This window comes from Pristis pectinata, chromosome 2 (genome assembly GCF_009764475.1).
Source record: "Pristis pectinata isolate sPriPec2 chromosome 2, sPriPec2.1.pri, whole genome shotgun sequence".
Lineage (NCBI taxonomy): Eukaryota > Metazoa > Chordata > Chondrichthyes > Rhinopristiformes > Pristidae > Pristis > Pristis pectinata.
The window spans coordinates 49,720,564-49,743,368 of NC_067406.1; the positions used below are offsets into that span (position 1 = coordinate 49,720,564).

General features: G+C 41.7%; 1 protein-coding gene across 1 annotated transcript in view; it reads left to right on the forward strand.

Annotated features, from left to right (window-relative positions):
• LOC127580918 (transmembrane protease serine 9-like) overlaps nt 1-19,864 on the forward strand; it is a 70,833-nt gene extending 50,969 nt beyond the window's left edge. Inside the window, exons 6-9 of the mRNA XM_052034899.1 lie at nt 13,004-13,160; nt 14,715-14,877; nt 16,181-16,444; nt 18,509-19,864. Coding sequence (XP_051890859.1) covers nt 13,004-13,160; nt 14,715-14,877; nt 16,181-16,444; nt 18,509-18,670 — 746 coding nt within the window. The 3' untranslated portion in view covers nt 18,671-19,864. The remainder of the gene's footprint in view (nt 1-13,003; nt 13,161-14,714; nt 14,878-16,180; nt 16,445-18,508) is intronic.
• The last annotated feature ends 2,941 nt before the right edge of the window (nt 19,865-22,805 follow it).

Below are 22,805 nucleotides of genomic sequence, written 5' to 3' on the forward strand. Positions count from 1 at the left end.
GTCACATGTACCAAAGTACAGTGAAAAACTTTGTTTTACATGCCATCCATACAGATAATTTCATCACATCAGTACATTGAGGTCGTACAAGGGAAAAGCAATAAGAGAATACAGGATATAGTGTTACAGTTATAGAGGAAGTGCAGTGCAGGCAGACAATGAAGTGCAAGGCAGGCACAGTAGTGTAGCGGTTAGTGGAACATTTTACAGTGCCAGCGACCCGGGTTCAAATCTGGTCACTGTCTGTAAGGAGTTTGTATGTTCTCCCCGTGTCTGCGTGGGTTTCCTCCGGGTGCTCCAGTTTCCTCCCACATTCCAAAGATGTACAGATTAGGAAGTTGTGGGCATGCTATGTTGGCGCCGGAAGCGTGGTGACTCTTGTGGGGTGCCCCCAAAACACTATGCAAAAGATACATTTCACTGTGTGTTTCGATGTACATGTGACTAATAAAGATCTTATCTTATCCACGTCGAAGTAGTTTGTGAGAACAAGAATCTATCTTATCGTACAAGAGGTCAGTTCAATTGTCTTATAACAGCCGGATAGAAGCTGTCCTTGAGCCTGGCGATACGTGTGTTCAGGATTTGTATCTTCTGCTCGATCGGATGGGGGAGAAGAGACCTTGTTATAAATGTGATTGATTCACATGCTGCTAGAGGAAAGTCTAATATAAGAAAATTGGTCTCACAACGGACTCTGTACAGCCATTTATGTAACAGTCTTTTATTGATGTTAAAGTGAATTTTGAAGACTCCCAAATCAAAATGTCTGCATTCCCAATGTAAAAGAGCTGGGCTTCCCTCAATAATCTGCAATAATAATTATTCAAAGGACCTGCTTGCCATCAATTGAGGTCACACTGGCCAAGTTAAGTGTACATTTTCTTAGTTTTTAATGTTATGTTCTTTACTATCTCAGCCTATCTACTCCCAAACATCACCAATCACCCGATCACCAATTCCACAACAATAATTCCACAATCTCACTGAAGAAAATGTCCCAATTTTTCACACAGAAACAGCTACCAATCCTCAACTCAAGGACATATTTTGCACCAGTAGTCTGTTCAATCAGGCTTCCCTGCAGTGCAGGGTCTTTGAAAGTGCTGCTGGTTCTTCAGAGACAAAACGAGCCAATGTCAGTTTCATATGCGTGTGATTGGACGGTGTAACATGAAACATTGGTTATCACATTACAGAATTCAATTTGGTTCTGATTACACCTGGAACTTCCTGTGGCAAACTGGATTTAGACTTGGGGGCTGTGGTGAGGGAAAGAGAGAGTGGAACTGGTTCGGTCCCTTCTGGATATCAGAAAAGGCAGAGTTAGCCCACGTTGAATGAATTGCAACAAATTCATGCTGTCTGACACTGGTACTTGTTGTAAAGTCATCACCCCCGAAACTAATATGTTCAACACATGGAGAGTATGGAGTGTGGTTGCTTAAAGGGGAACCTACCAAGTCCCTGAATAGTTAATGGGGGTTGAATAGTTTAGATTGCACTGATATTTGGAGGAACCAAGCACAACTAGAGATGGGGCAGTGGGTAGCCTTGGGGAGGTAGTATAACCTCATTTGGCCATGTCTCTGACCATTCTAAGAAACTGGGAAAACTGGGAAGTGGTGTGTGTGAAAATTTATTCAAGTTTTTGTGTGTGAGTGAGGGTGTGTGTGTGTCCATGTGTTTGTGTGGGTGTATCCATGTGTCCGTGTGTGTATGTGCCCGTGTGTGTGTTTCTGTGTGTGTGTGTGTGTGTGTGTGTGTGTGTGTCCATGTCTGTGTGTCTGTGTGTGTCTGTGTCTGTGTGCCCGTTCGTGTGTCCGTGTGTATCCGTGTGTGTGTGTGTGTGTGTGTGTGTGTGTGTGTGTGTGTGTGTGTGTGTGTGTGTGTGTGCCCATGTGAGCCTGCGTCTCCCCCTCACTCTGTGCGTCAGTCAGGAAACACTCCAGACATGGTCAATTCCACTTTATTTCCAGATGTTAAATCACAATGAATCATTGAAACAATATTCCGGGTGATGCGTCTGTGAACACTCGCTCCATCTGAGCTCAGGGCCTGGTCTCAATGGTCTCCAGTCCCAGCCCTCTACCAGCAGCCAGACAGAACCCCGACACCCATCGTTGGCCCAAAACCCTGCCCCATCCTGTCCCATGGTGCTAACTGACAGCCGCTAATTGGTTGAGAGCTGATGCCATTCCTTCAGGGCAGGCTGTGCTGATTGCCATTCCTTCAGGGATATCAGAATATCGGCACAGTTTGAAGACATGTTGATGCTCTCGTTGGAGGCCACACCAGGTGTTTTCCCCCTCCCTCCCCGGCTCCCGTGCTGTGAGCACGTTCCAGAACTCAGCTTGTTGACACCAAAGACAACCTGGGAGGAACAAACAGACCCAACACTCCCCACAACTCCCCAAGGGGTCAACTGGGTGGGTGGAAAATGTCACGTCACTTGAAGAATGAAGAGGAGCTTACACGGGAACAGCAACCAAAGGACCAGCTTACGAAGGAGCTGATCGTCACCCCGGCCATTCTTGACACACTGCTGGCAACTAACCAAGTAGCCCAGAGGATGAGGAGGGAGGACGGGTCTGGCTGGGAAGAGAGGCTTAAAGTGCCCTGGGACAGACATGATCAAAGTGAGTATTCCCCATGAACACCACATGGTTGGGATTCCCGAATCTGATGGGCGTTCTGTCTTAAAACAGCCAAAGCGTCAATCAGAAACTGGAAGGTCCAGGTTCCCACCCTGACCATTCAGCTCCCGTTTGGGTCTGGCAATGGTGTCCATGAATGACCCTCACTTTGATCAATTTGTCCCGGGAGCCGGAACCTGTTCCCTCACAGGGTCCGCCCTCCTTACCCTGAGGTCCAGTTGGACAGTGTCCTGCAATGTGTGGAATATGTTGGAATGAAGAGATTCCCTAAAGAAGATAGGCTCGTCTTTAAACTTCCTTCTCCTCAGCCGGCCCAGCAGTATTGAAACACAAGGGTGAATGAGAAGGACGGTTTGAGGCCAGGAAAGGGTTAACCAGAACAACCACCCACTGCAGCTTTCAGTAGCATCCTGGAGATCAGGCAACCCCAAGCAACAGGAGCTGGAAAAGAACCAAAGGCTGTCGAGCCTCCAGCCCGACTGCCTGAGGTCCGAGCAGAATGGTGATTGTCCGGGGATGCGAGCAGGTCGATCGCCTGATAACACCCCCCACCCCCACCACCCCCACCCCCCCCGAGTCCAACAGGTGTTCAGGACTGCCTTAATGTGGATCATCCACTCGTGAGGGTGGAGGACAGAACAGCTGATGGAGCCAGCTGTTGATTGTCCGACCCCGGCAGATGTGGCCCAGAGTGTCACCCTGTCGCTCAGGCACCAATAGGAAGCAATGTGTCACCTAGACAGAGAGGCCCAGGAGGGGGTCCCACCCTAACTGCAGATGACCAGACTCTTGGCATAATGTCTGTCTGGAGACACACTGACAACCACGCCCTGAGTCTGGAATTGGACAATGTCCTGTTGTACCGTTCACTCTCCGAGCCTGTGGAAATGCCAGGTAAACACATCCATGTCCACCGGCCCAGAAGCCCATTCATCCTGAATGTGGCCCCCCATACAGGTGCCAAAGCATCTGAAGAGCCAGATGCCATAGCATAACCCTGGAGAAGGATGGGCTCCTGGGACACTGGCTCAAATTTAGAGCTGGAAGGGTGATGGACGGGATGGAAGCTGTCCTAAGGGGAGACAGGTGGTTTCACACCATCTCCACAACTCAGTCAACCCGTGGAGGGGAATATTACCGGCTGTCAAGTTAACACCGAGAGGTGGATGGGACACAGAGGGACAGACCTGAGGAGTTTTGGTTTGATTGGAGTCGGGATCTGCTGTCTAGGGCTTGTACTGTGGACCAGCCCCATTGGGAACACCACTTCCTCTGGCAGAGTGTTCCATATACGGACCACCCTGTAAAAAAGTTGCCCTTTAAGTTCCTAATAAATCTTTCCTTTCTCACCTTATGCTCTCTCGTTCTTGATTCCCCAATCCTGGGAAAAAGACTGTGCACATTCACCCTCATGATTTTATACCCCTCTCAGTCTCCTACACTCCAAGGAAAGAAGTCTTACCCCATCCAACCCCTTCATATAACTCAGTCCCTCAAGTCCTGGCAACATCCTGGAAGTCCAAGAACTCTGAGACTTCCATGTTTGACAGTGCATGTCCACAAGTCTGTTTTACTACTGTTTAAACAGCTAATTACATATAGTTCTGGTTTGAACTACCATCAGTGACTAGTGAGATGCAACCCGATATGATCAGATCCAGGGGATGTGATCCAGCACAACACTCTACGGAGCAGTATAGCTCACTAAGGAAAATTCTTGGCCAAATAATTTGCCTTTCAGCTCAGCTCCATTGTGTCCCTTGTGTGCCTTGAATAACTAACCTTCCTCTACCTTGGTTTTATTCATGACCACTGACCCAGCCACGAGAGGTCCAGTCTCAGAACTCAATGGCATATCCTCTTTGATTAACTGCTGTACATTACTTCCCACACCCTGGCGAGACAGTGACAGCATTACTTCACTTTCCAGCCTCTGATGAATGTTGAGGTTAACAGACAGTGACTGTTCTTTGCTGGACTGCACAGGCACGCTCTGCAGCTCCTCAGTACTGAATATTAATTTCTGCAGGCTCCACATGGTAACTCTTTGATGTTCCTGCAGCTTTCTGTATTGCTGCTTTAATCTGTCTCGCAGAGGCCTCAAAAAGCATGGAAGTGCTGCCTCAGTTGCTCTGTGGACACTTTAGAGTCATAAAGTCATAGAAGAGATGGGCCAACTTGTCTGTGCTAACCTGAGCTAGTCCCTATTGCCAGTGTTTGGCCTGTATCCTTGTAAAACCTTTCCTATCCATGTACCTGTCCAAATGTCTTTTAAACATTGTAATTGTACCCACCTCTACCACTTCCTCTGGCAGCTTGTTCCATATACCCACCACCCTCTGTGTGAAAAAGTTGCCCCTCAGGTCTCCTTTAAACTTTTTTACTTTCTTGCCTTGGACCAGTACTGTTCCCTAACTTAAGGTAACTTGTTTTCCTTTCCCAGCATCCAATCGGCCAGAACTCAGCGGATCGAGCAGCATTTGTGGGGGGAAAGGAATTGTCGATGTTTCGGGTTGAAACCCTGCACCAGGATCCTTGCATTGAGTTCTGCTGCAATGTTTTGACCCCAAACGTTGACAATTCCTCTCCCCCCTCAGATGCTACTCGACCCGTTGAGTTCCTCCAGCAGATTGTTTGTTGCTCCAGATTCCAGCAGCTGCAGTCTCTTGTGTCTTGTTTTTTCTTTCTGTCTATATCAGAATTGGCCATATCTGTCGATCATCCATTTATGATTTTTGTCTCTGCTTTTCTTTCTCCGTTAGTATAGCCTGACCTGCTGGACAAATCCCACAAAGCCCTGCTATTAGCAACATTGAAACCAGATATAGAGGCATAATCTGCTTCTAACTACTGCAGCAACTCATTTGATCCCACCCTACCAGATATTCCCTTTTTCCTACCCATCCCTCTCTACCTTCCCTGCAACTGAAAACTAACATTTTTCCTTTTTTTCTGATTTAGGGCAAATGGTCTCGGACCTGAAACATTCCTCAGTTTCTCTCTCCACAGGCACTGCCTGACCCACTGAGTGCTTCCAGCATTTTCAGCTTTTTTTTTCAGATTTCCCGCAAGTTGCAGTTTCTTTTTCAGGAGTGCTTGTGGAGTTGGGTCCCTCTCCCTTGCCCTGTTTCCTCTGTGGCAGTCAAAGTATCCAAGGCCCTTGTGCAACTTCCACAGTGAGTATGCCTTTAAGATCTCTCGCCCTTCTCTGCAAACTCTGCAGCAAAGTGTGGCAAGTGATGCAGGACGGAGTGACATTCCATCGGGAATCCACTCGTTACTGGGAGCTAACCATCCCACATCATCTCCATCATCTTTTTGACCAGTTTTGTCTTTTGGAAGGGCATTGACATTAAACACAATGATGGTCAGGTACACTAAAAATTATTGTCAACTGCCTGCTCCACTTGCACTTCCAGTTTATTAAGGGCATCATGGAGTTAAACCACCCCAGAGAGTCTGATGGCTTAAACTGCAGACTGGCTAGCTGGGCTTAATAACTGGAGATAATCCCTAGTTCTTGGATATGTCAGTCAAAGCGGATCCTACCACTTATTGACCAAGTCTCTGCTTTCAGGTGTGAAGTACAAAAGTCACGCAGAAGACTATTCCTGGGAGCCTGAGGTTTATTTCTGACAATTAACCTGAACAAACAAGCATTAGAATATGAACCAATTACTTTGAAAATCTGTCCTGGATGTAAATTAATGTGATGTTTCTCCAGGTATCGGAGACATTAGTTAATCAAGTGACAATTAACATTGTACTCAATTAATATTAAGCGACGAAACTCCCTTTCTTGACAGAAACCAAGATCCTGATGATTATTAATTGATTTTCCCTTGCCTGAACAAAATACATCTCCTCTCCACTTCCCAGAAACAAACTACAATGAATATTGTTACTGGTAAAAATGTAATTCAAAGAAATGATCTCAAATGACCAAAAATACATTTTAATCACAATTACATCAATACTGTGTGTTCTATTTGTGACTTTGTCATTATTTCTTCCCCTTTCAGGTGAATGGGAGAGAGGGGTGAGGGGAAAACATTGAGTTGATATAGCACAGACTGAGGACATTTGGCCTGTTGTTGCTGTCCTGGCTCATGAAAGAACTATTCAATTACTCTCATTTCCTTTTTCTTGACTTTTAGCCCCGTACCGTCCTCCCTTCAATTTCTGTCCATTTCCTCTTTGATAGTTCTTTGATAGGCAGACAGTACATTCCTGATGACAACAACTCTCTACACAAGGAAGATTTCATGTTTCACCACTATTCCATTTGTAAATCTGTGTACTCTAGTTAGGCAGTCTCTGGCCATTGGAAAACACTTCTCATTATTTACTTATTAAATGCACACTTTTTTTTCCCCCAAGGCTGGGGAATCAAGAACTAGAGCGCATAGGTTTAGGGTGAGAGGGGAGAAATTTAATAAAACCTGAGGGTCAACTTTTTCACCCAAAGTGTGGTCCATATATGGAATAAGCTGCCAGAGGGAGTGGTTGAGGCAAGTACACTAACAACATTTAAAAGACACTTGGACAGGTACATGGATAGGAAAGGTTTAGAGGGATATGGGCCAAATGCAGGCATATGGGACTAGCTTAGATGGGAATCTTGGTTGACATGAATCAGTTGGGCCAAGTGGCCTGTTTCTGTGCTGTATGACTCGATGACTCTATCTGTGGAACAAAATTAGAGACATCTGTCCATCAACCCCACCTCACCTGCTCCCACCTGTCACCTAACAACCCCTGGTTCATCCTCCCACCATCCACCACCTGTGATGAACAGAGGTTCACCTGGTCTGTAGATTCGACAAAAGCAGGTAGCCCAAACTCACTATTAAAACTTACCTGGATTTTCCCTTTACATAAGCAGCCAAAAGAGACATGGCGAAGTTTATCCCTTTCTCCCTTCCCTTTAATTTATAATAGGGCCATTTGATTGACTTCAGCAGGAGAATGCTAGGTAGTGATTCCAAGCAGTGGGACTCTGGCATAAATCGGGGGGTTTCAAGACCAATCATTTCAAGACCATTCATCTGACAGACGTAAGTCCTTGATCAACTCATGGTCTGCCAAACCATACGTTGAATAATTAATCAGATACCTTCCAAGTTCTGCAAATCCTTCTTATCAAGGTATTGGATGGGGAAAAAGAGACAAATAAAGTCTAGATCATCAGAGATAAGCTATGTCCAGTTTTCCACTTTGAATCATATAATTCACATGCTTTCAATTGATGTTTTATTGAATTGTTTATTAAGATGCTTCATAGTAATAGCATTGAGTATCAACCCAAAAGAAAGAAATGAAAGCAGCAGACATGAATATAAAATTCTGACTGAAGGTTTTTTTTTCCAATCTCAAAAGACCTCTTTTTCAATCTATGGTATTGAACTCAAAGATCTTTAAGCGTAAGTATAAAGCTAAGTCTGTAGATTATCCAAGTTGAGTCAGTTCACTTGTCTTAGTTCATTTAGACTCCTTGTAAAATGGATGATCTATCTATTTAGCAAGATCAACTTTCAATATATTAGGAAAACCAGGAAACTAAAGCAGATTTCTACCCATGTAACGTAGCTTGGAGTTGAATTCAAGTTTGGACCAGTTCAGGTTCAACCATAGTTCACCTTTACAAGGCCAGAAGACAAACATATGCTGGAATGACTTGACATCATGATGTCACCCAATACCATGGCACTGTGATATCATATATCAGTGTGCTCATTAATGTTATAGGCCACACCATTCCTGAATTCTGAAGAGTGAAAAAGCTAGAAAATTGAGAGCTTATATATGTTTGGCAAAATGCAATATCAAATTTAGATTGCTTGAAACAATTTTAAACATCTAATGCACATCCTTTTGCTAAGATGAAGAGGTAATGTGGGCAGCAAATGGCTGCCAATGAGCTTACATGTTATATTCAAACTTTTAATAAGTGGCAATATATGTATTATTTTATGTGTTGAGCTATATTTATTGATCCACAAACCTTATCGGAAAAAGACAGGATCAAAACACCCCAAAGTAGGGAAGCTGAGATTCCTGGGCTTATCCAGTAATCTGACAGTGATAATTACTCTGGACATCTCAATACACCAGAAAAATAGAACAGGTATCTTCTGTAACATGGTGCTCATCTTTCCATGTCAGTTCCTCATAATAATGTTCATTTACTTACCTGCAAAGCAGAAACAGAAATCATTAGACAAGAATACAAGTTGCAAATGCTTGTTATTCTTCAATTTTGTTACTAGAGAGCAAAAAGATCAAAGAACATTGACCAACTAGCTTTGTATCAAAATAAAAATCACTAGCCTGGCTAGGTTTGAATACTTCACTCTATTGAGTGATAGTTATTTAAAAAGTCACACCCAAAATTTGTCAATATTACTCAAACAATAAACATATTAAAAGGAGGATGAATAGTGGAATCATTGTTATTGATAAACTAGACAATCGGTTTATTTTGTCCCTGCCAGCTAGTTAACTCCCATTTGCTGAAAACACTAATTCTGGAGACTTCAACATGTGTGTCCTTCATGTTAGAGTTTAGACTGACCCTATTTGAAACTAAACCACTTTAAAGTGACACATTCCTTAAATTTAATTTTCATTTATGACATCAATTAGTCAGCGTTCACTGCAAAATCCTAATACAGGATCCTATTTGTTATCAGAATATTTCAACGGAATCGACAAACAAAATATAAAGTGGCAGATTCCAAAACTTTGACAAGACTTCTGTGAAATCCTAATTACCTCCACTGATACCATAATATTTGTTGCACTTCTCTGGTTAGCCTTGGCCCTGTCATGTGGCTACTCATAAAGAGAATGGTTATTTAAGTGAGAGATTTCAAAGCTTCAGGTTCACAGAGGTAACGACAAACTCAACTAACCACATCCTCATGAGTTATACTAAATTATAAAAAAACTTTGCTATGATCAAAAAGAAGCAACAATGAAGTCGTTGAAGCATGGTCTGTTTGTTCTGTTGATTGCCATTTCCTTAATTCCAGCCTGTAAGTAACAAACAAAGCACAATTTAAATATACAATATTTGTTTTGGGATTTATTGAAGTAGTGTTTAAGTGATAATATGTTCCTTAACATATTTTATAATTATTGACCTAGATTTTCAATGCCTAATGCATTAACATTCTCCTATACTTATGACAATTAATATCTATTTCTTTTCAAATTCTTCCATGTTTACTTCTTGCTTAGAGAGTACCAAGTAGCAAATTTAAGAAAATTTCATAGGGAGAAATAAATTTCACTTGTCAATTTTCTTGTAAATCTATATGATAATACTGAACATGACGAATGAGTTTTGTTACTTTTATTGTCATTGAGAAAGCTAACAATTTTCATTATCACAGTGTAAATTTAACATTGGGCAGAGGTGTGAATCAAGCAATATCATGGTTACCAAATGCTGTGGTCCAATTTGGCATACTGCATTCAGTTCTCACTGTATTGTCTCCTCTACATTGGAGAAACAAAACATGGATTGGATGATAACTTTGGAGGAAACCTCTGTTCAGTACCCAAGGGTGAGCCTAAGCTTCCTGTAGCCTCTGCCTTCAATTTTCCATCCCACTTTCAATCAGACCTCTTGTGCTCTTAGTCTACTCCAACAAAGAGCAAACCAAGCTCGACAAACAGCACCTCATCATCAGACTAGGCACCTTACAGCTGTCAGGACTTAATATTGAATTTCAAATTACCAGCCTTTCCAATTTGTTTATGATCTGGCCACTTCAAATAAAAAATTATTACCCGTAACATTAACTCAGTTCTTCTCTTTCCATAGTTGCTTCCAAATCTCATGGGTATTTCCAGTATTCTCTTCAGTTTTAGATTCTGTATCACTCAGAACCACCAGGTGTTTTTTTTAATCCATAATTCCTCTGTCCTTGTTCATCTCTTTCTATTTCCACCTTTTCCAAATAGATTAACAAACCTCTGCCATATTCTCTCAGCTGGCACCACCACTTACCTCAGTCAGCCTCTCTGGGTCTCCATCCTGTCACAGTCATTCCCTTTATTCCCTCTACTCCTCCCCCCTTATTTGCAACTTGAAAGATGCCTGATTTCTCGCTTTTTCTAGTTTTGATGAAGACTCAACAACTTGAGATGTTAACTTTGTTTATCTCTCCACAGTTGTTGCCTGACCAGTATTTTCTGCTATTATTAAGAAATTTTGTTAGATGAGAAGTGAGCTCCTCGAAATTATTTTCAGCTGTGTTCCCTGCCTCACCCCATCACTATCATCACACTGCACTGCACCACTCCCTAGCTGTTTTTGAGGCTGCATTAGCAGGAAACCAAAGAGAGTGCAAGCAGCAGCTTTTAGGAATGGAAACTGCAAAGGGAAATGGGGAGAGGTAACACACTGAAACAGGCGGCTTCCACCCAAACTCACAGCTTGACCCAACTTCCCCGGCCATTCTTCACAGTGTGTATCATGAGCCTGTTTCTCATCTTCAAATGTAACTAACTCACTTACTCAAATGTAACTAACTCACTCAAAGTGACTAACTCACCTAACTTTGGCAGGAAACGTATTCAAAATTTTTTGGAAGGATTTAATTATTCTTAATTTTTAAAATATTTTTAAATAAATAAAAAAATTAAACTTTTTTAAAAATAAAAAAATATTTTTTAAATTAAAAAAATATTATTTTCACAAGATCCGGTATTCAACGGCAAGATCAGCATTTATTGCTCATTTGCCCTAAAGAAGGTTGAGCTGCCTTCTTGAAAGACCACTGTAACGGGAAATAAATAGTCATGAAGGATTCGGATCAATGAGGGAGAAAGAACAGTTCAAGGTTGCTACAGGGTACTTATTTAAAGTATAACAAGAGATAAGAAAGATATACAAAACAGTAAGTCCAAAACACAGTGTAAAATGATTGATGAAAGAACAAGTCTCACACCCTTCTGCTCGTCGGGTACTCCGATTTACAACAACAGGCCTGGAGAATCTCAAGGTCCTTGGCACTGATTGTGATTCCGATCTGAGGAGAAGTCTGATGAGCTTGTTCGCTACTCACACTTATATAATCAAAAAAGCCCTTGCTTCTTTTCTAATCTACTCATTCCAGTCAGCTACAATTCTAAAACTAATTATTTCTTAATGAATTTTACATTGTCAACTGAACCAGTCTCATTCGTCTCCAAGTTATCTTGTCATTTTACATTCCTTAATGTCTCACATCTGCATGCTTCAAGGCCTCAAGGACCCTATGAATCAAGACCTTTTGTTTTACTTATCTTCCTGATTAACATGCCAGCTCATTGTGGATACTGTGGGCTGACAACTCCATTTTGAGTAAAAACATCTGCTTTTAACCCTCTCAATACAGCCACTGTCTATGTTGTGAACACTCCCACAAGGTTGTTGTGTGACTTGAAGGGGAACTTGCAAGTGGTGATTTTCCCATATTATTGCTGTCCTTATCCTGGGTGGTCAAGGCTACAGGCTTAGAATGTGCTGTCAAAGAAACTTTGGCAGGTGGCTGTCATGCGTCTTGTAGAAGGCACAGAATGCCGTCATGTTTCTCCAGTTGTTGAAAGAAATGAGGGTGTTACAGGCAAGACCAGCATTTATTGACCAGCTCTAAGTGCCTTAAAGAACCTGACACTAAACCATCTCTTCAAACCCCTGAAATAGTCTGATGAAGAGTACTCCCATAATGCCATTGGGAATCCATAACTTCTACTACCAAACGGGATAAGGGCAAATGGTGCAAGCATACAGCTTCAAGTCACTCAACAAGCCGACTTGGAAATATTTAATGATTCCTTTATCAACTCATTCTTTCTTTCTGTCTGTATCAGAACTAGTCACTCCTGCCTGTCATCATTTTGGCACAGTTTTTTTTCTCTATTTGGATAGCTTGGTCTGCTGGGCACATCCCACAGCCTTGACATTAGCATCATATTACACAGGCAGAAAAACATAACCTGATCCTAACAGCTACTCCTACTCCTTCATTAACTTATTTGATCTCATCTTTTCTCTCTGTTCTTCTGATGATCCTTCCCCATCTTCCCTGCTACTGAAAACGAACTCATTTTCTATCCTTCCACTTCTAATGGAGAGTCCTGGACCTGAACATTAATTGTTGCTTTTTCCAGAGATGCAGTCTGACCTGTTGTGTGTTTCCAGCCTTTTATATTTTTTATTTTATAGCTGATGTGCTACCTTATCAAGGACAATTAGGGATGACTAATAAACATTGGACGTCAGTGATGTTCACAGCCTAGTTCTGAATAAAAAAATGTGTGAAATAACTGTCAGTACCTTCTGTATATTACAGATCATGGAGAGGAAATTATTGGAGGTCGTGATGCCAAACCCCATTCAAAACCTTATATGGCATCTCTTCAACGGTTTAGCAATCAAAAGTATGAACACCTCTGTGGAGGTGCTTTGATCAGACGTGACTGGGTACTAACTGCAGCACACTGTGAAATGTAAGCTATGCTGTGTTTGAATGTAAAATTAATTTAATGGTTGATGGCAGTGGATGTTGCCTATATGGATTTTAGTAAGGCATTTTGACAAGATCCCTCATGGTAGGCTGATCCAGATGATTAAGATGCATGGGAGCCACGGTGACTTGGTAGTTTGTTTGGATTCAGAATTGGGGTGTCCATTGAACACAGATGGTAGTGGTGGAAGGGTGTTATTCTGGCTGGAGAGCCACGACCAGTGGTGTACCACGGGGATTGGTGCTGGGGTCTCAGTTGTTTGTGAGATATATATAAATAACTTGGAAGAAAATCATAATGGGTGGATTGGTAAGTTTGCAGACAACACAAAGATTGGTGGCGTTGTGGATAGGGTATGGCAGAATACAGATCAGTTTCAGATATGGGCGGAGAAATGGTAGCTGGATGTTAATCTGAGTAAGTGTGAGGTATTGCACTTTGGGAGGTCAAAGGAAGGGAAAAGTATACAATTAGTGGCAGCACCCTTAACAGCATTGATGTACAGAAGGATCTTGGGTTGCAAGTCCACAGCTCCCTGAAAGTGGCCACACAAGTAGATAGAATAGTAAAGAAAGCATATGGCACGCTTGCCTTAATTGGTCAGGGCATTGAGTATAATTGTAAGGAAGCAATGTTGCAGGTGTATAAAACTTTGGTTAGGCACACTTGGAGTATTGTGTGCAGTTCTAGTTGCCCCATTACAGGAAGGATGTGGAGGCTTTGGAATGGGTGCAGAAGAGGTTCCTTGATTAGAGGGTATGAGCTATAAGGAGAGGTTACACAAATTTGGGTTGTTTTCTCTGGAGTGTCGGAGGCTGAGGGAAAACCTGATAGAAGTTTAGAAAATTATGAGAGGCATAGATAGGACGGATAGAATTTTTTTTCCCAGGGTAGAAATGCCAAGTATAGAGGACATGCATTAAGGGTGAGAGGGGGGAAAGCTTAAAGGAGATGTGCAGGGTAAGTGTTTTATACGGGCAGTGGTAGGTGCCTGGAATGGGCTGCCAGGGGTAGTGGTGGAAGCAGATATGATAGTGGCATTTAAGAGGCCGTTAGATAGACACATGAATATGCAGGAAATGGAGGAAAATGGATCATGTGCAGGCAGAAGAGATTTAGTTTACTTCTGCATTGTGTTCAGCTCAGACATTGTGAGCTGAAGGGCCTGTTCCTGTGCTGTACTGTTCTATGTTCCATAAGCATCAGTGTAAATATCGCGGGCAGAGCAGCTGGCCAGTCTTAAATCACGTGTGTTACAGAAACTAAGATTTAATTGGAAGTATTTAAAAGGAACTGCTTTAGAGGAGTGTTGATTGGCACACAGGTGAAAAATTGTTGTAGAGGGCCAGCCTCCATTGAGTACCGAATGTCCTTTTGAGTATTTTACAACTTGCAGTTGTTAATTGCCAAAAATGATTTTGCTCAGCCTGATATTTCCACACTGCTTCAGATGTAATTGTTGACATCCTGATGAACTTCTGCAAAGCAATTTTTAATGGACTCGAAATATTATTTTTCTACCTTCTTTATTAATAGCCCGCTTAAGTACATTACTGCAAACCAGCCTCCTCAAGTGGTTCTTGGAGTACATAATCTTTCAGCGAAGGAGAGGAGTCAACAAAGGCTTTACGTTCGCAAGTGGTTTCCTCATCCAGAATACAAAAGGCAAACTTATGAAAATGACATCATGCTGGTGCAAGTATGGATTTTCTTTTTTTCATTATCACCTGCTGTGTTTAAAATGTTTAATTTAAATGATTCAATTTGCAGAAAAATAGCTGCTGTAAGTCTTCAACCCCATGAATTAAATACTTAAGAGTGAAAAATAGAGTGACATCCACTAATAATCTTGGTTAGGAAACAACCTATTAGACCCTTTATTGATAACATTATTAATTGAAGGCTAAAATATAAGAAAACTTCCCAAATGGAAACTCTGCATCAGCATTTCTTGATCTTCCAAAAGATCAAGCAATATTCTAAATCATTCATCCTTCCTCCCATCTCCATTTTGCCCTGACAAAGACATTCCTGTTCCAAGTTGCAAACACCTAGCACAGTCTGGATCAGCTCAGTAATTAACCATATAACATCCAATTCTATGCCCAAAAACTACACATTGCACCCAGCAGGCAATTTGAGTTCAGCCCAAGCAGCAACCTAAGAGAGACAAGACGGTTTGTTTTAAGCTAGGCCACCCAGAGGAAAACTGAGCACCTTGGGTTGTTTATCCGTTTCACATGCTGCCTTATTTTATTCTCCAACGAAGACTCTGGAGAATGAAATCAAACAAAACAGACAGCCAATCCAAACCAAGTTTTCCAACAGATGACTTAGGAAAAGTTGAGGCCCATGACGGGAGTTACTGGATATTTTGATGACAGTGAACAAAATGTTCTGGTGGAAACAAGCAAGAGGAAAACAAAAGCATACATATCAGGATCATAACTACATTTTAAAGCAAATGTATAAAATAATTTTTAAAAATGGGAACCAAGCCCACCTTTTCACCTCTAAAAATGTGCAATACCCAGTCAGTTGTAACCAAAGTCTTGCACCTCAGTCAAGCTAAGATATTATATATTTACCAAATCAGTCTTTGCCCCATTACATCCCTGCCATTATGGCAAATCACATGCATTCACTGGCCTTTTGTTTATTGGTTTGCTGTCTGTGGATATTCTACAATATGATTGGCTGCTCTTCCCACTTCCTAACATCACTATTGCTGATAGCAAGGTTCCTGAACACTAGTTATCTGATAGCAACAAATGATGAGGGAGGAAAGGTCCATGCCACAGCTATCATTGTGTGTAGTGTTTTGTTTTCAGATTAATGCTGGGTACAATCATTTCAGAAAACCCGGCCTTTGTTTTCTAAGTCAAAGAGTTTTTTTTAATTCCATAGCACACACAGTAATGAGAGACAGGTATGCTTATAACAAACTCTAAATCACAATATGACTATAAATAAATCTTGTACATCTTAAAATGTCATTTCAGCTTAAGGGAGAAGCAACTCTGAACAAGTTTGTGGATATCCTGAACCTGCCTAACTCAGGAAAGGATGTCAAAGGTGGAGATATTTGTAATGTTGCAGGTTGGGGGATTACCAGTATTAAAAGAGAGAAGGCAAAAGTGCTGCAGGAAGTAAATGTAACCGTTGTAGACAGGAACCTGTGTGCTGAATATTACACCTACCACCCTGCAATAACACAAAATGTGCTCTGTGCTGGTGACAAAAAAGGAGGCAAAGATTCCTGCAATGTAAGTATATGCATGAGGTAAAAATGATTCTAAAATTCTAAATTTATAGCTAACAGAAGACAAATTGAGAAATCCTTCAAACAAACCTTGTTGTGTGTTCAGGATAACCCTGAAGAAAAAGCAATGGGGCAAATACTTTTTCCAGCCCATCCCCTTCTAGGAAGATATGGCCACCAGATATTCTCTGGCTGTTCCCCTTAGCACACCTTTGTGATGTGTGCTGGATGGAAGCCAATTCATGCCCCTTCTACCAATCAGGTTTGAATGGCATATTCACAAACAAGGTGAAAAACTATGTTTAGGGAAACAAGACACAAAAGATTTATTCACCCTCTTCATTTGGAACATCCCATGTATTTGATAATACAATTGTTGTTAAAAAAAATTAATATCAGAAGAGAAATCATCATTCCTCACTGTCACCAGATGTACATTACAACACGGTTTGCACTGTAAGATTTGTCAATTTGTCCCAAACTAACTCAAGAGACTTGTTGTTTGTGACCAAAGGAAACCACTCTGGTACAGATATATTGTCTTAAGCACCTCAAAAGTATTCAGTAAGCTACATACAGCACAAAGAAGCAGGCATGGTAGTGTAGCGGTTAGCATAACGCTATTACAGCGCCAGCGACCCGGGTTCAGTTCCAGCCGCTGTCTGTAAGGAGTTTGTACGTTCTCCCCATGTGTCTGCGTGGGTTTCCTCCAGGTGCTCTGGTTTCCTTCCACATTCCAAAGACATACAGGTTAGGAAGTTGTAGGCATGCTATGTTGGTGCCAGAAGTGTGGCGACACTTGGGGGCTGCCCCCAGAAAACTCTACACAAGGGATGCATTTCACTGTGTGTTTCAATGTACATGTGACTAATAAAGATATCTTAGACTGTGTCTATTGTCTTTTCTAAGTATAAGATAAGACCTCAAAGGCTCGCTCATCCTCTCAGTGACAGTGGTACAGGTCTCCTTCTCCCCTTCCCCTCTTCTTCATCCTGGTAACTACAGATCTCTCTCTCTACACCACCTCCCCTCCCCCCACCATTCTCCCTCTCCCTGCTCTCTCTTTTTCTCTCCCTCTCTCTATGCTTTCTCTCTCACTCTCACTTTCTCTCTCTATTTCTCTCCCTCTCTGTTTTTCTCTCTCTAGCCCTCTATGCTTTCTCTCTCTCCCTCTCTATTTTTATTTTTTCCTACTGATCTTACATTTTAGCCATTAATTTCAATGGCCAGTGACCTCCTGTTGAGCTTGTTACTATGGAGAAATCTCTGGGCTGGGAAGAGCTGAGAAGCCAGAGGAAAGAGAGGAGAAGATGGAGCTTCCATCACATCTAATGGGAGAGACCATTGGATTTGAGTGAACTGTCAACACATGGAGCAGGTGCCTCCTGCCTTCAGCAGTAGCCCACACTCACTGTGCCGATTCATTGCTGACCACTTCATTGCTGAGGGAGCAGCAGCAGAGGGTAAAGATTTATGCCAGTTTCCCAGCACAGCAGCACACAGCAGTGTGGAGTCAAGGGTTCGTGCTGGTTTCCCAGCCCAGCAGCACCATCAGTAACTCATCTTCCTATCTATACATTACCATAAAGACCCCTTTTAGAGCTGATTCCACGTGCACTCTTGTTGCTGGGAATGCATCTTAAACACTAAGTGAGGTATCATGTGGAGGAATGGGAACCATACCTGGCCACTTTGATTTATAACTGAGACAGCACATAGATCTGGTGATCAATTCTCTCTTTAAGGACAAATGAATTGCTTAAATATTGTAACAGTGTTCCCGGTCTGGCTGATTACAGCGACCAAGATGAATGAACATGCTACTTAAGGCTTGGATTCTTCTCCCTTAACCAGTTCTTCTCCCTTGACTGTATGAACTAAAACCCTATGATTGGTATACCCATTGTCATTGTACCATGTGATTACTGGAAGGGTGCATGAAAACTAGATGGGCCCAGGTCATTTTTCATTCATCATTTTCTCTTTTCCAATTTGTTTCCACAGTGACAGACACACAGCTAGACAAAAGAATCCAGTGACTTAAAATCTTCTCTTACTTTTGTTTCAGGGAGATTCAGGAGGTCCACTATTATGCCATGGAAATTTCAATGGAATTGTTTCTTTTGGATGCAACTGTGGAATACCCCGAAAACCAGGTGTCTATACTCGACTCTCAGAAAAATATCTTTCCTGGATTATGAAGATAATTTCAAATTCAAGTTTTCAGTGATGGTCTATATTGGTATAATGCTTGCTATGTAGTTTTTGAGTCAAGTTATGTGCTTTTGCAGAAATGTTATTTGATGGTGGGTATTGTGGTGCTGCAGGCCAGAGTTAGTAAAACAGAGACCCCTGCACTAACAACCCTTAGATCCAAATTTGAATCCCACCACACCAGCAGTGGAACTTAAATTCAGTTACCAATGTTTAGGAAAGGTTAAAAAAATACACACCAATTAATCTGAGTACTGATGATCACTTACTGCAGGATTGTCATAAAAACCCATCTGGTTCACTAGTGCCCTTCCGGGGAGCAGATCCACCATTCCTTTACCCAGTTTGACCAACATGTGACTCCAGGCCATGTGGTTGACTCTTAAATGCCCTCTGAAGTGACTCACTAAGCCTTTCATTTGTACCATTGCCACTGTGTTCAAACAGAGAAGGAATAAAAGTGTACAGACCCCCTGGCATTGAATTCAAACACAACAAAATTGTTTCCAGCCCAGCTGGTATTGGTATTGGTATATTATTGACCTTGTAAAGTCCTCCTCACGAACACATAGGGACTGGTGTCTAAAGTTTGAGAGCTGTCCCACAGACTAGACAAGCTTCAGCCTGATGTAGTCGTACTCATAGAATCAAACCTTATGAACAATGTATCACAGCCCTTAAGTACATCTTGTCTGACTGACAGCACGGACCCAACAGAAGTGGCAGAACAGTGATACTTAGGTGGGAGGGAGCTGCAGTCCTCAGCATTGACTACAGACCTCAAAGCCTCTCAGCATCAGGTCAGACATGGGCAAAGAAACCTCTTCCTGATGACCACAGACCATTCTTCCTCAGATGATGAATCAATAATCCTCCCTGCTGACCTGCTTGACCTCATACTCACCAATCTACCTGTAGCAAACACATCTGTCCATGAGAGCAAAGGCAGAAGGAACCACCTTATAATCATTGTGAAGATGTCACATATCTGCACCAAGGCCACCTTCCATTGTGCTATATGGCTTTATAAATGTGCTAAATACTATAGACTCAGAACAGATCTAGGTGCTAATGAGACACTGTGGGCCATAGGAAGCACCAGAAATGTACATCATCATAATCTGTACACTCCTGACCCAGCATATTCCTCACTTTTCCATTACTATCAAACCAGGAGGCCAACCTTGGTTCAATGAAGAGTGCAGAAGGGCTTATCAGGAGCTGTACCAGGCATACCTAGAAATGATGAGGTGCCAGCCTGATGAAGTTGTCATACAGGATGACAAACTTGCAAAGCAGCACCAGATAAACAGAGCTGAGAGATGTCACAACCAATGGACCAGATTGAAGTTCTGCAGTCCTACCATGTCTAGTTGTGATTGGTGGTGGATAATTAATCAGCTAATGGGAGGCTCCAGGAACATTCCCTTGCTCAGTGACAGCTGGGCCCAGTGTGAGAGTGCTGGAAGCACACTGAAGCATTCACAACCAGGTTCAGTCAGAAGTGCCAAATGAATGAGCCAACTTGGCCTCCATCTGAGATGTCCAATATCACTGAAGCCAGTCTCCAGACAATTCAATTAATTCAATATGTGATCAATAAATAGCTAAAAGTACCAGATACAACAAAAGCTATGGAACCAGACAATATATCAGCTATAGTACTGAAGACCTACACTCGAGAACTAGCTGAACATCTAGCCAAGTTGTTCCAGTACAACACCAGCGACCACCTGACAATGTGGACAGTTGCATAGGTATGTCCCTTTCACAAAAAGCAGGACAGTTCCAACCTGGCTAATTATTACCCACTCTCAGTCATCAGAAAAGTGATAGAAGCTATTGCCAACACTGCCATCAAATGGCACTTCCTCACCAATAACTTAATCAACAATGCCCAGTTTGTGATTTGCCAGGTCCACTCAGCTCCTAACTTCATCAAAGCCTTGATCCAAACATGGACCAAAAATTCCAGAGGTAAGGTGAGAGTAACTGTCCTTGACATCAAGGCAGCACTTGCCTAAATGTGGCACCAGGACACCCAGGTAAACCCACTGAAGTTAATGGGATCAATGGTAAAACACTCCAGTGGTTGGAGTCATTCCTCCAATGAAAGATGGTTGCGATTGTATTGGGTCAATCATCCAAGTCCCACGACAGTTAAGGTAGAGTCCAAAGCACAACCATCTTCAGCTACTTAATCAAGAAATGAGAATGTTTGCTGATGATTACACAATATTCAATTCCATTTGCAACTCCTCAGCAAATGAAGCAGTCCATGCCTGCATACAACAAGAGCTAGTCAATATATCTGAAGAAGTCATATGGGTATGATTCTCATTTTTGCTCATCAGCTGATTGAAAACTAATAAAAAATCCCCATTCCCAGCAGTTGAAATGCTTGAAATAGAAGACAATTGGAAGTGTAAATAGGAGAGCAGGTTGTGTGCTGTCTTTACATGTATCACCCCACAATTATCTGCCTATTCATATTTACAGAAGTGGAATCTTTACCACTGTGTACTTATGTAATTCAATGTTTGTAGCTCGCATGTACTAAAAACAGAATTTGATATCTGTCATTAGTAAGCTGCAAAATGAGATATAAAAGCCATGCTGTGCGTAAACTGTTTAAGTGTTCTTTCATATAAAATGAAAAGATCATGCAACTTAAAATGTTTTTCTTCCTGTCATATAATCTATTGAAACCTGGTAACACAAATTCTTACCCATACAAGCTCTGGATGATAACATCAACTGCGTACCCAATGATTGACTGACCAAGCATAATAAAATTATACTGGATTATTATTTTGGTTGGCAGTCAAGATTTGAACAGCAAAAGGTGTTCACTCTATAAAGCTGTTCCGGTCTTTCCTGTAGCTTTCTGGGTCTTCACCTGATCTCTCCATGACAACCAGTTGAAACAGTCTTTCATTACTTGGTCAGTCCAGACTATGAAACTGAACCACCATTTCAAAGAAAACCACTTCTAAGTTTTACATCCTGTTTAGCTTTGAATATTTCAACTTAACCTTTCAAGCTAATTTAAGATACTCACCACAGACAATCAAAAATTCAGATTCCCACAAGCAATTGACATGACTTTCTTCCTCCAGCAGTTGTTTTATATTTTTCTACCTGTGTTTCATATGCAAACTATAAAGTAATTCTTAAAGTCAAACTTCAAGCTGCAAGCATCAGTAGCCTTAAATCAATATAACAATGGCATTATAATGTGAAATTATTTTTCTCACTGTATAGTTTACAAAGGCATTTCAGTGATTGCTTATTTTGCATCACTACAACTGCATTAATGAATCCCTGACTTAAAATAAGACATTTGCATGGTTAGGAAGAAAAGCAATCAATTCATTGCCATGTACCCAGTTCACTTCACTTTCTCTGAATGTTTAAAGAGATAAATATTTCACACTACGATCACACTCCGCTAGTAAACTGTCAGCTCTTCTTTCATCATGGTCTGGCATCAAGCCACAATGCCTGGTGAACAGCCTATTCTTCCACACCAAATCAGTGACAGTTTGATCAGTCTCAGGGGTCAGCCTTGGCTCATTGTCTTTTACCAAGTTATGACCATCTAACCCGATGCTCAGTGCAGAACAGAGGGAGCCTTGCACTCTCATGGATACTGTCTTCCAGATGAGATCTCCCTCATCATCACATGTAAGAGAATCCTTGGCATTATTCAAAAAAGAGAAGGGAAATTTTCCCATTGTCTATCCTTTAACCAATATCACTAAGAACCAATTACTTGACCATTCATTCTATTAGAACCTGGTTTGTTTCCACTGGTGTTAAAGTTTTAATTTCCAATACATTTCAGAAGTATTTCAGTGCAAATCAAGTGCTTCAGGATGAGCTCATGTAAGTGATTCTTCTCCTTCACAATTTACCAAACAATCGCTGAACAGCTAGAGTTAGGTATCACCCTGATCAGGCTGATGGTAATGGCACGAAAAAGGATGAAACCACAAACTTGGGTATAAAAAGTTTTCAGAATGTCTGTTTAATTTTTCTGGGAGTAAAAAAATGATTCTTGCTCATTTTGCCTCAAAATTGCTGCATGGAAATCCAAATAATGTGAGAAAGTAGTCTCTTATTTGAAACACCAATCATTCCAGACACCC